The sequence below is a fragment of the Oncorhynchus mykiss genome, chromosome 7 (assembly GCF_013265735.2).
Source record: "Oncorhynchus mykiss isolate Arlee chromosome 7, USDA_OmykA_1.1, whole genome shotgun sequence".
Taxonomy (NCBI): Eukaryota; Metazoa; Chordata; class Actinopteri; order Salmoniformes; family Salmonidae; genus Oncorhynchus; species Oncorhynchus mykiss.
Window position 1 is genome coordinate 46,733,907 of NC_048571.1, and position 13,330 is coordinate 46,747,236.

Genomic DNA, 13,330 nt, shown 5'->3' on the forward strand with positions numbered 1-13,330 from the left:
CATGTACAGTGAGGGAAAAAAGTATTTGATCCCTGCTGATTTTGTACGTTTGCCTACTGACAAAGAAATGATCAGTCTATCATTTTAATGGTAGGTTTATTTGAACAGTGAGAGACAGAATAACAACAAAAAAATCCAGAAAAACGCATGTCAAAAATGTTATACATTTATTTGCATTTTAATGAGGGAAATAAGTATTTGACCCCTCTGCAAAACAGGACTTAGTACAGATGTTTCTTGTAGTTGGCCACCAGGTTTGCACACATCTCAGGAGGGATTTTGTCCCACTCCTCTTTGCAGATCTTCTCCAAGTTATTAAGGTTTCGAGGCTGACGAACCTTCAGCACCCTCCACAGATTTTCTATGTGATTAAGGTCTGGAGACTGGCTAGGCCACTCCAGGACCTTAATGTGCTTCTTCTTGAGCCACTCCTTTGTTGCCTTGGCCGTGTATTTGGGGTCATTGTCATGCTGGAATATCCATCCACGACCCATTTTCAATGCCCTGGCTGAGGGAAGGAGGTTCTCACCCAAGATTTGACGGTACATGGCCCCGTCCATCATCCCTTTGATGCAGTGAAGTTGTCCTGTCCCCTTAGCAGAAAAACACCCCCAAAGCATAATGTTTCCACCTCCATGTTTGATGGTGGGGATGGTGTTCTTGGGGTCATAGGCAGCATTCCTCCTCCACCAAACACGGCGAGTTGAGTTGATGCTAAAGAGCTCCATTTTGGTCTCATCTGACCACAACACTTTCACCCAGTAGCACTCTGAATCATTCATATGTTCATTGGCAAACTTCAGACGGGCATGTATATGTGCTTTCTTGAGCAGGGGGACCTTGCGGGCGCTGCAGCATTTCAGTCCTTCACGGCGTAGTGTGTTACCAATTGTTTTCTTGGTGACTATGGTCCCAGCTGCCTTGAGATCATTGACAAGATCCTCCCGTGTGGTTCTGGGCTGATTCCTCACCGTTCTCATGATCATTGCAACCCCACGAAGTGAGATATTGCATGGAGCCCCAGGCTGAGGGAGATTGACAGTTATTTTGTGTTTCTTCCATTTGAGAATAATCGCACCAACTGTTGTCACCTTCTCACCAAGCTGCTTGGCGATGGTCTTTTAGCCCATTTCAGCCTTGTGTAGGTCTACAATCTTGTCCCTGACATCCTTGGAGAGCTCTTTGGACTTGGCCATGGTGGAGAGTTTGGAATCTGATTGATGGATTGCTTCTGTGGACAGGTGTCTTTTATACAGGTAACAAACTGAGATTAGGAGCACTCTCTTTAAGAGTGTGCTCCTAATCTCAGCTCGTTACCTGTATAAAAGACACCTGGGAGACAGAAATCTTTCAGATTGAGAGGGGGTCAAATACTTATTTCCCTCATTAAAATGCAAATCAATTTATAACATTTTTGACATGCGTTTTTCTGGATTTTGTTGTTGTTATTCTGTCTCTCATTGTTCAAATAAACCTACCATTAAAATTATAGACTGATCATATCTTTGTCAGTGGACAAACGTACAAAGTCAGCAGGGGATCAAATACTTTTTTCCCTCACTGTATGTCCCGTTTCCCTCCCTCCATTCATCCCTCCATCCCTCTGTAGGTTTTTGAGTGAAGAACAGTTTCCTTACCTTCTTTCTGCCGGATTTTGGAGCAGCGTGCTGGGTGTTTTTCCATGGCAGATGGGAACATGGGTTTACACTGTGTCAGTACCACTGCACTGACTCCGTTATGACTCCGTTATGTCATCTGGAAAGGGATGGGTTTTTTCTCATGGTTTGAGTTGCGTTTCTGCCCCTTGCAGCCTGTTGCTCCCTTGTGTATTTAACATGGTTTCATTTGTGCTGCAACTGCAAAGTAACAATGGAGTCACTCTGAGCCATCTAGTTTGTTGGTTGAAATAACCCAATATCAAAGGTTTGAACAGCAAAGTTTCCGCCTTGTTTTAGCGTTGTGAACGGAAAACAGTTTAAATTGATTATGAGATGTGAAGTTAATGGGGTGGTTGTAAATAAATGTTATTTTATTTCTAACAGCAAGCCACCTTGTTATTCAATTTTCTTCTCTAACCGGTGCTTAAGACTATTTTCACGAAGCCTTGCATGAATATGTTCCTACCCCACATCCACCCCAACACACCACCCACCTCCCTATGTTAACTGCATGAAATCCTTTGGCTCAGTTCCCTGCATGTAAGGAAGGTGACTAATGTGCACAGTATTAACACCCCTCTCTTGTTTTGTTTTTGTTTTCCCCTAATTTTCCTTTTTTTGACTTTTCTTTGATTTACTTTCTGCTAACTCACCTCACCCTTAGGAGCTTGATCCCAACCAGCCCCAGAAGCAACTGGAGGACCAGAGAAGGGTAGGTACAGTCCAGTACGGTCTGATCCTCTCCGTTCCGGAGTCCGCCAACCTGCTCTCTCTGGCCCACCACAGCTGGCTGTCCTGATGCACTGATGCACCTGACCTGGCCTGCAGCCACTCTGCTTCCACAGCATGCCCACCTACTCACAGGGTTACCCACCCCCCCTCACTAACAAACTGGCCACTGGATGTGGTTGTCAATGGGTTTCAGGAGGAATATTAGGGAAATTATATGTACTGTATATGAGTTGGAAGACTGCTTTTGACACACACTGTATGAGGCGCGATGCTCAATCAGAGTTGAGATCAGAGGTCAGATTTTTAGCATGCTCTGCCTCTTACCTGGAAAAGGTAATAAACAAAAGCAAGAAAACTATATTTTCTAAGAAGCACACTGTTTCCACTGATTGAAAATGCAGGGTTAATATCTTGAGACTGACTGTATGAGGGTGCCAGTCCCAATCAGAGTTGAGGTATTCTAAGCTGATAACACTGATGTTGGGAGTCCTTATCTCATGATGACGATTTAGGCTCAATCCTCTGACATCACCTCTCTCCACCAGGGTGAAGCTCTGAGGCAGATTCTGGTGAATCGTTACTATGGGAACATCAAACCTGGGGCCAGAAGAGACAGTGTGACGACGTTCAGCAATGGTCCTGTCCCCCCTGGAACAGAAGGGAAACCTCGAGCAGGTACCTGTCTGTCTCTGTATCTCTGTCTCTCTGGATAAGGTGGTACGGACTGGCTGAATATCTCAATACCTCAGAGTATTAAAGTTTTCAAATCAGGGTGATGAGTCATGGTTGGTCTCTTCTCCATGCTTGGAGAAAAGGAATGAGTTCCTTCCTGTTCACGCTCCGCCTCAAATCAAATGTAATTTGTTGCATGCTTTGTCAACAACAAGTATAGACTAACAGTGAAATACTTACTTACGGGCCCTTCCCAACAATGCAGAGAGAAAAATAGAAAAATTATAGGAAAAAATTCTAACACGAGGAATAAATACACAATGGGTAACAATAACTTGGCTATATACATGGGGTACCTGTACCAAGTCTATGTGCAGGGGTACGAGGTTATTGAGGGCAACAGGATAGATAATAAACAGTAGCAGCAGCGTATGTGATGATTCAGAAGAGTTAGTGCAAAAACGGTCAATGCAGATAGTCTGGGTAGCTATTTGGTTCACTATTTAGCAGTCTTGACTTGGGGTTGGAAGCTGTTCAGGGTCCTGTTGATTCCAGCCTCGGTGCATCGGTATCGCTTGCTGTGCGGTAGAGAGTACAGTCGTCCAGAGTACAGTCGTCCAGTACAGAACGTCCAGAGCTGCCAAATCGTTGACATAGAAATTGTCATCCAAATCAAGATTAATGATCGCTGTTCTGATCTCCAGAAGTTTTCGGTCATAGGAAATGATGGTGGAGTCATCATGTACAAAAAAAAGTTAAGATCAGTGTAAAAAAAAACTCAAAATAGGTCAGGAGCCCGTAAACAGCTGCTATTCATTGCAGCGCCATTTTAATCATGCCTGCCTGCCCCTGTCCTCCATTAAGCCTTTGGACCCGGGGTCTGTCCCTCAGCATACGAGCCCTCTCCTCTGGCTGAGCCAGGACGTGCTGTTGCCAGGCGACCAGAGATATGGGCTCTAGATTAGAAAGTCCTGTGGAGTGTGGACACACCTGCTCCCACAGCCAGAGAGTGGCCCTCTGGGTAACATTATCACACGTCGACTTCCTCGTGTGGCTGGAGAAGTCATCATGACTGGATGAGGCTAGCTAGTCTTAGCCAGGAAATACAGCTATTTTCAAGGGACTGAATGATGATCACTATAGTTGTGGCATCCCGTCTTTGGTTTAGTTGTCCATCAAAATGAATTTCATTACATTATATAATAAGCAAATGATGCAGTGAATCAATGAAGAGGAAAGAGACAGATGGATCTATTCATTCTGCCCATTTGACAATCCTTTTGATGTAATTCAATTCTAAAGTATTTGGTCTGTAATGTCTTTTTCTTTATGTGTGGGACCCCAGTAAGACTAGCTGTCAGCCATTGGCGTCAGCTAATTGGGATCCAAATAAATCCAAAATCTATTGAGTGGTGGAATAGTAGTTTTACTCTCATTTAGAGTGACAAAGTTCTCCTGTGTACTGTATGTCCTTCCTCATTGTTCAGGCTCTTGATGGCTCTCTCCCTGTACCTTTCTCCCTGTCCCGCTCTCCCTGTCTCGCTCTCCCTGCCCTTCTCTCCCTGGCCCTCTCTCCCTGGCCATCTCTCCCTCTCCCGCGCTCCCTGTCTCGCTCTCCCTGTCTCGCTCTCCCTGCCCTTCTCTCCCTGGCCCTCTCTCCCTGGCCATCTCTCCCTCTCCCGCTCTCCATGTCTTGCTCTCACTGCCCTTCTCTCACTGTACCTTTCTCCCTGTCCCGCTCTCCCTGCCCTTCTCTCACTGTACCTTTCTCCCTGTCCCGCTCTCCCTGTCTCGCTCTCCCTGCCCTTCTCTCCCTGGCCCTCTCTCCCTGGCCATCGCTCCCTCTCCCGCTCTCCCTGTCTCGCTCTCCCTGCCCTTCTCTCCCTGGCCCTCTCTCCCTGGCCATCTCTCCCTGTCCCGCTCTCCCTGTCTCGCTCTCACTGCCCTTCTCTCACTATACCTTTCTCCCTGTCCCACTCCTCCTGTCCCTCTTTCCCTGTCCCTCTCTCCCTGTCCCTCTCTTTCTGCCTCTCTCTCTGTCCCTCCCCAGTGGTGAGTTCAGGGGCGGCCGCGGCCCAAGGGGAGCTGACCCTGCATGAGGTCCAGTGCCGCCTGGATAAAGAGGGAGCATCCGACCTGGTAATTGACCTCATCATGAACGCCACCAGCGATCGTATCTTCCAGGAGAGCATCCTATTAGCCATCGCCCTGCTGGAGGGCGGTAACACGGTCATCCAGGTGAGAATGAACCCGTGCCAGGTGGATAATGTAATATGAATAGAACATGCTAGAGAGGCTTTAGAGGGAAAGAGACTGGGCCCAGAGGAGGAGAGCAGGAAGTGGAGGCAGAGCTTGAACTAATGATCTGTCTGGTGGGAGAGGTCCAGGCTCTGAGTAGCTCCCCAATGTGTCACCACAGAGTTTCTAAACCCAGAGGCAGAACAACCAGAGACTTCCGGAAACGCTTGCGAAATAGACCATACAGACCAGGTTGGGGTCTGGGGTTTGAGAAGTCAATGAGAAAAGTGAACGATTCTTCTTTAGTTGTTCATTTTCTCTAAACCATAAGGTACAATCTAGATTCGAGCCAATGTTTTAAGTAGTTGAACATGTTATTATTCCAACCTAGTGAAAGTTTTCATTTTCATAAAAAATAACTTTATATCGAAGGAGGAGCTCAGCTAGCCAACTTCGCATTGGCATCACCTACAAGTGTGATCGGGATTTGTATTGGAGAAGTAGTTTTAGCCTATCTTCATGATGTACTGTCTTTGGTGTCACCACCTCCTCTCCTCTCAGCCAGTCAGCCAGGGGTTGCTATAGCAACACAGTCCTTCACTTCTCTAACCTCACAGCAAGATTGAGAGAGGAACAGGGGATGGTGGGGGGAGGGTGTGCTGCTGATTGTAGGCCAATTACATTTCCCTGCTTATCGCCCACGTTTGTGTGTGCGTGGGCTTGTATTTGCATAGTAGTTCTACCTGATGAACCCTGGCTTGGCTTCACACAGCTCAGGCAGTGTACTCAAAGGCACTCACATGACTCTCAGGTTACATAACCACAGCATGTCCCTGGCTCATTAATACAGAGAGCCTCAAATCATTCAGACTTGGCTTTTAACTGAGTAGCACTGTACTGTCAAAACAAGGGAAGAGGAGCAGCCATGGGAGCCCCAATGTTCCAGACAGAGCAGACACCTGTAGAACAGCCATTTCCTAGGTAGTATTCCACCTTCCCACTGGCTAGACTCACACAGATCCACAAAATACAAATAAATGAAATAAAAATATAGGACAAAACACACATAACAACAAGAGAGACAACACAACATCACATAAAGAAAGACCTAAGATGACAACATAGCATGGCAGCAACACATGACAACGCAGCATGGCAGCAACACATGACAACGCAGCATGGTAGCAACACAACATGACAACAACATGGTAGTAACACAACATGACAACAACATGGTAGCAACATAAAACAGGGTACAAGCATTGTTGGGCACAGAAAACAGCACAAAGGGCAAGAAGGTAGAGACAACAAGACATCACGCAAAGCAGCCACAACCGTCAGTAAGAGTGTCCACGATTGAGTCTTTGAATGAAGAGCTTGAATATAAATAAAACTGTCCAGATTGAGTGTTTGTTGCAGCTCGTTCCAGTCGCTAGCTGCAGCGAACTGAAAAGACAAGCGACCCAGGGATACGTGGGCTTTGGGGACCTTTAACAAAATGTGACTGGCTGAAAGGGTGTTGTATGTGGAGGATAAGGGCTGCAGTAGATATCTCAGATAGGGGACAGTGAGGCCTAAGACGGCTTTCTATTGTGCTAAGAGCAGCCAGCAGTGTGTGCCATGGGCGTGTCTTCCTTTTGGCTTTGTGGCAATGCTTTCTTTTGAAGTTTGGGTTAGTGTTTGCAAAGTCATCTGTGTCGTGTGTGTTTGGTGGTTGCCAACCCCATGCGAGAGTGTTAATTCTGAAGAGTTTCTCACTGCAGTGTGGGCGAGTGTGAGAGTTGAGCAGGGGAATTACTGCAATTACTCAGTGTGATACTTCTGTCGTAAGGGAATCAATCGCTGATCCTGCCTGCCTTTTTTTTTTATTAGGTAAAGCGTATTCGTTTATAGAACAATTTTGTCACAATGATCTCATTTCCTCCCACTCTTAAACACCATTATGCTTTCCTGCACTCCCACTGGGGCCTTGGAAAAGCCCTCCCTTCAGGAAAGCATTGCAGATAGCTGCCAGGGAAAGTGATTCTTCCTGCTTTGTAGCCAAGGAGCCTGCTCAACTTCAAACAGGGCTTCTTGTTTCATAATGCCAGTTTGTTTCTTTCCTTCTTGTTTTGCAGGGGACAAGTGAGCTTTGTTGCGGGGTCACATATGGTGCTGAGTCAATCTAAAACATATCAGCAGACGCATCACATTTCTTCCTGTTGCATAATGCTGGGCCCGCTGCCCCTCTTCTAGGACAGAAGGGCTCTTGTTGCCCAAATGAAAAGCAGGACAAAAACATGCCACAGATTTATCCATGCAGTTTGTTTGTTTGTTTTTGTGATAATCTGGGGCCGTCGCCAGGCCAACGGGATTTGCTTTGGGAAAGAGGGAGGAAGGGAAGGGAGGAGGGAGGGGTCGTATGAAGTGCCAAAGTGAAGGCAGCGTTGGGAGCAGAGCTGCAGCACTGAGCTGTGTGTGCCAGCCATGCTGGGGGAGTGGGTCCAGGTTCTCTGCAGCCCTCTCCTCTGTGTGCTCCCACCACTGGGGACATTAACTCTCTTAACATGCCCACTGATTATGTTCTCACCATACTAATGAAAGACTTTCCTATGGTGGCTCCTGCTTACTCTGATTTCTGACAAGATGGCTGTCACTGACACGGCTTGTGTAATTGGGATTCCAGGCCCAGCTGTAATTATGGCTTTCATTGTTTGTAATCCATTTGACTCCCCTTTTAGAAATGTTGTGGGTAGTCAGTCACACCATTTTGTGCGCATGAAGCGTTCTGTGAGATGATGTTTTAACTCCTTGATGCCTTTCTCTGGCTTTCTCCTGGGATATCAAATCAAACATGGAAGAAGCGTCCTGCTCTTCCTCCTTGTGGCGCTCGACGGCACCAGACTCCCCAACATTACTCACTCAAGCCACCTTCAGTACGCACACCTGCCTTTCCCCACCACACGCATCAGCGCTCATTGGACACACGTGGACTCAATTACTTGTGTAATTTCCTTCCCTATATCTGTCTGTTTTCTAGCTCGGTTCCCTGCTTCGGGATTGTCATATGTCCTTGTTTACACGTGTGCTGACGCTGTTCCTGTCGTTTTCTATGTCTGTTCCTGAATAAATGTTTGACTCCCCGTACCTGCTTCTCATCTCCGGCGTCAGGTCCTTGCAGTATGGACATGCCCATCATTTATGGCTACTCCAGTCCAGAGACTTATAGTCCCATGTAAGGCTCTGCTCCAGAACTGATCCAGGTCTCTCTTGAAAAAATAGATTTGTATCTCAAAGAGACTAACCTGGTTAAATTAAGGTAAACATTTTTTTTGTTTTTGTTAAAATCCAAATAGGTCAAACAGTAGTGATAAGCGCCAATTAGATTGCAAAGCTGCTTGCTCTGTCTGGAAGGCTTTCTGGCCCATACTGATGCCCACACTATTGGCTACTACACTGGCAGTAGGCAAAACAGCCTGCAGGCTATAGTGAGGTCATTGTAATGTTTCATGGGATAAACTGCATTCCTCCTCTGTAAAACCTGAAATTAGGTCAGTATTTGTTCAGTATTTGACTCTTTAATTTAACTTGAATTGTTTGTTCTTTGCATGATGGAACATTGCCTTGAACAAGCTTCCTGGTTCACTATCAGTTATTATTTGAGCACTATCAGTGCTCAAACCCCAAACCGCTTTATGTTCTATTTCCATCTTTGTCTTGTGAGAGGGATATAAAAAACATAACTTATTAGAAAACCCATCCCTTCTAGAGAAATGTATTAATAGAAATGTCAGAGAGAGACGGGAGGCTGGAAACTGACATCTCATTTTGAGTCATTCTGTCAGAGCCACATACTGTAACTGCTTTGCTTACAGGCTAAGGAGGCTGTAACTGCTCAGTCAGCCTGTAACTGCTCTGCCTACAGGCTGACTGAGGAGTGAAGGGTCATTTTATTTACTGTACATGGGCATGCTACCAGATGGTTTAATTTTGACGCTACCTATCCCTTTAGCGAGATAATTGTCATCAACAACCGCTGAATAGCATAGCGCCACATTCACATAATATTACAAAAAATATTTATGTTCATGAAATCACAAGTGCAATATTGCAAAACACAGCTTAGCCTTTTGTTAATCCACCTGTCGTGTCAGATTTTGAAATTATGCTTTACAGCGAAAGCAATCCAAGCGTTTGTGTAAGTTTATCGATCGCATGACAAAAAATTAAGTACACTTAGCATCAAGTAGCTTGGTAGCGAAAATCAGAAAAGCAATCAAATTAATCGTTTACCTTTGATGTTTTCACTCACGAGACTCTCAGTTACACAACAAATTTTCCTTTTGTTCCATAAAGATTATTTTTATATCCAAAATAACTCTGTTTGTGTGGCGCGTTATGTTCAGAAATCCACAGGCAAGAGCGGTCACGACAACGCAGACGAAAATTCCAAATAATATCCGTAATGTCCAAAGAAACATGTCAAAAGTTTTTTATAATCAATCCTAACGTTGTTTTTAAAATATATAATCGATAATATATCAACCGCAAATGTCTTTATCAGTAGGAGAGGGAAAAACAATAGCTGTCCAAACTCTGTTGCGCGAGAAAAACTGAACATCTGACGCGATGTTATCTTTCTGGCTCATTTTTCAAAATAAAGGCCTGAAACTATGTCTGAAGACTGTTGACACCTTGAAGAAGCGATAGGAAAAGGAATCTGGTTGATATCCCTTTAAATGGAGCAAAGGGAGGCTATGGAACATAGAGTTTTCAAAATAGAAGCCACTTCCTGGTTTTATTTTTCTCAGGGTTTCGCCTGCAATATCAGTTCTGTTATACTCACAGACAATGAGTATAACAGAACTGTGTTTTCTATCCTAATCTGTCAATTATATGCATATTCTAGCATCTGGTCCTGAGAAATAGGCCGTTTACTTAGGGAACGTTATTTTTCCAAACATAAAAATAGTGCCCCCTAGCTTCAAGAGGTTAATTAACTAATTGCCTAATGGATGTGTGATCTCATTTCTGGACTGTATTCTGAGGATATGTTTGGTTGCCTGTAATTAGGAGAACAATTACACAGTATAATGATTGAACTCTGCTTTCTGACTGACCTATCATTTCACAGGGCTGTCTGGTCACTGCGCACCTGTCTACTAAGCCTATCTCTGACAGAGCACGCAACACTGTTAAATATTTACTTAGTATTCAGACCCCTTGACTTTTCCCACATTTTGTTACGTTACAGCCTTATTCTACATTGTTTCCCCCCTCCCCTCATCAATCTACACACAATACCCGGTAGTGACAATGCAAAAACAGACAACAACAACAACAACAACAAAAAACTGAAATAACACATTAACATACAGTACCAGTCAAAAGTTTGGGCACCTACTCATTCAAGGGTTTTTCTTCATAATTATTATTTTCTACATTGTAGAATAATAGTGAAGACATCAAAATCATGAAATATCACATATGGAATCATGTAGTAACCAAAAAGTTGTTAATCAAATCAAAATATATTTTGTATTTATATTCTTCAAAGTAGCCACCCTTTGCCTTGATGACAGCTTTGCACACTCTTGGCATTCTCTCAACCAGCTTCATGAGGTAGTCACCTGGAATGCATTTCAATTAACAGGTGTGCCTTGTTAAAAGTGTATTTCCTTAATGATTTTGAGCCAATCAGTTGTGTTGTGACAAGGTGGGGGTGGTATACAGGTGTACTATTTGATTAAAGACCAGATGACCTGAACTCCACAATCACCCGACCTCAACCCAATTGAGATGGTTTGGGATGAGTTGGACCGCAGAGTGAAGGAAAAGCAACTTTTCATCAAGGATCTCTCTGTACTTTGCTCCGTTCATCTTTGGCTCGTTCCTGACTAGTCTTCCAGTACCTGCCGCTGAAAAACATCCCGCCAGCATGAGCCTGCCACCACCATGATTCCTCTTAGGTATGGTGCCAGGTTACCTCCAGATATGACGCTTGGCAATCAGGCGAAAGAGTTCAATCTTGGTTTCATCAGACCAGAGAATCTTGTTTCTCATGGTCTGAGAGTCCTTTAGGTGCCTTTTGGCAAACTCCAAGCGGGCTGTCATGTGCCTTTTACTGAAGAGTGGCTTCCGTCTGGCCACTTTACAATAAAGGCCTGATTGGTGGAGTGCTGCGGAGATGGTTGTCCTTCTGGAAAGTTCTCCCACCTCCACAGAGGAACTCTGTTAGGCAAGGACATCAGCACAAGAACTGTTCGTTGGCAGCTTCATGAAATCGGTTTCCATGGCCGCAGCACACAAGCCTAAGATCAGCATGTGCAATGCCAAGTGTCGGCTGGAGTGGTGTAAAGCTCGCCATCATTGGGCTCTGGAGCAGTGGAAACGCGTTCTCTGGAGTGATGAATAACTCTTAACCATCTGGCAGTCCGACGGACGAATCTGGGTTTGGCGGATGCCAGACCTTCCCCAATGCACAGGGCCAACTGTAAAGTTTGGTGGAGGAATAATGTTCTGGGGCTGTTTTTCATGGTTATGGCTAGACCTCTTAGTTCCAGTGAAGGGAAATGTTAACCCTACAGCATACAATGACATTATAGATTATTCTGTGCGTTCAACTTTGTGGCAACAGTTTGGGGAAGGCCCTTTCCTGTTTCAGCATGACAATGCCCTCATACACAAAGTGAGGTCCATACAGAAATGATTTGCCGAGATCGGTGGGGAATTACTTGTCTGGCCCTCAAAGAGCCCTGACCGCAACCCCAACAAACACCTTTGGGAAGAATTGGAATGCCGACTGCGAGCCAGGTGTAATCGCCCAACATCAGTGCCCGACCTCACTAATGCTCTTGTGTCTAAAAGGAACAAGTCCCCGCCACAATCTTCCAACATCTAGTGGAAAGCCTTCCCAAAAGAGTGGAGGCTGTTATAGCAGTAAAGGGGGGACCAACTCCATAATACTGCCCATGAGTTGGAATGAGATGTTCGACAAGCAGGTGTCCACATAATTTTGGTTATGTAGTGTATGTATATATGTATGTGTGTATATATGTATGTGCAGTACCAGTCAAAGGTTTAGACACACCTACACATTCAAGGGTTTTTCTTATTTTACTATTTTCTACATTGTAGAATAGAACAAAACTATGAAATAACATATATGGAATCATGTAATAATCAAAAAAATGTTTAACAAATATATTTAATGATTTAGATTCTTCAAAGTAGTCACCCTTTGCCTTGATGACAGCTTTGCACATTCTTGGCATTCTCTCAACTTGCTTCTTGAGGAATGCTTTTCCATCAGTCTTGAAGGAGTTCCCACATATGCTGAGCACTTGTTGGCTGCTTTTCCTTCACTCTGCGGTCCAACTCATCCCAAATCATCTCAAATGGGTTGAGGTCGGGTGATTGTGGAGGCCAGATCATGTGATGCAGCACTCCATCACTCTCCTTTGTGAAATAGCCCTTACACAGCCTGGAGGAGCATTTTGGGTCATTGTCCTGTTGAAACACAAATGATAGTCCCACTAAGCAAAACCAGATGGGATGGTGTATCGCTGCAGAATGCTGTGTTAGCCATGCTGGTTAAGTTTGCCTTGAATTCTAAATAAATCACAGACAGTGTCACTAGCAAAGCACCATCACACCCACACATGCGGAGATCATCTATTTACCTACTCTGCGTCTCATAAAGACACGGCGGTTGAAACCAAAAACTCACATTTGGACTCATTAGACCAAAGAACAGATTTCCACTGGTCAAATGTCCATTGCCCGTGTTTCTTGTCCCACGCAAGTCTCATCTTATTGGTGTCCTTTAGTAGTGGTTTCTTTGCAGCAATTCGCCATGAAGAGCTGATTTACACAGCCTCCTCTTAACAGTTGATGTTGTGATGTGTCTGTTACTTGAACTCTATGAAGCATTTATTTGGGCTGCAATTTCTTGATGTTGGTGACTCTACGACTGCACTTGAAGAAACTTTCAAAGTTCTTGAGATGTTCTGTATTGACTGACCACCTGGCTGTCGTTTCTCTTTGCTTAT

The 13,330-nt window shown here is 44.7% G+C and overlaps 1 protein-coding gene across 1 annotated transcript in view; it reads left to right on the forward strand.

Moving 5' to 3' along the window:
• Positions 1 to 13,330, forward strand: part of itpr1b (inositol 1,4,5-trisphosphate receptor, type 1b) — a 140,447-nt gene that overhangs the window by 73,582 nt on the left and 53,535 nt on the right. The window contains 3 exon segments of the mRNA XM_036983368.1: positions 2,323 to 2,370; positions 2,936 to 3,065; positions 5,113 to 5,300. Of these exon segments, the coding sequence (XP_036839263.1) occupies positions 2,323 to 2,370; positions 2,936 to 3,065; positions 5,113 to 5,300 (366 nt within the window).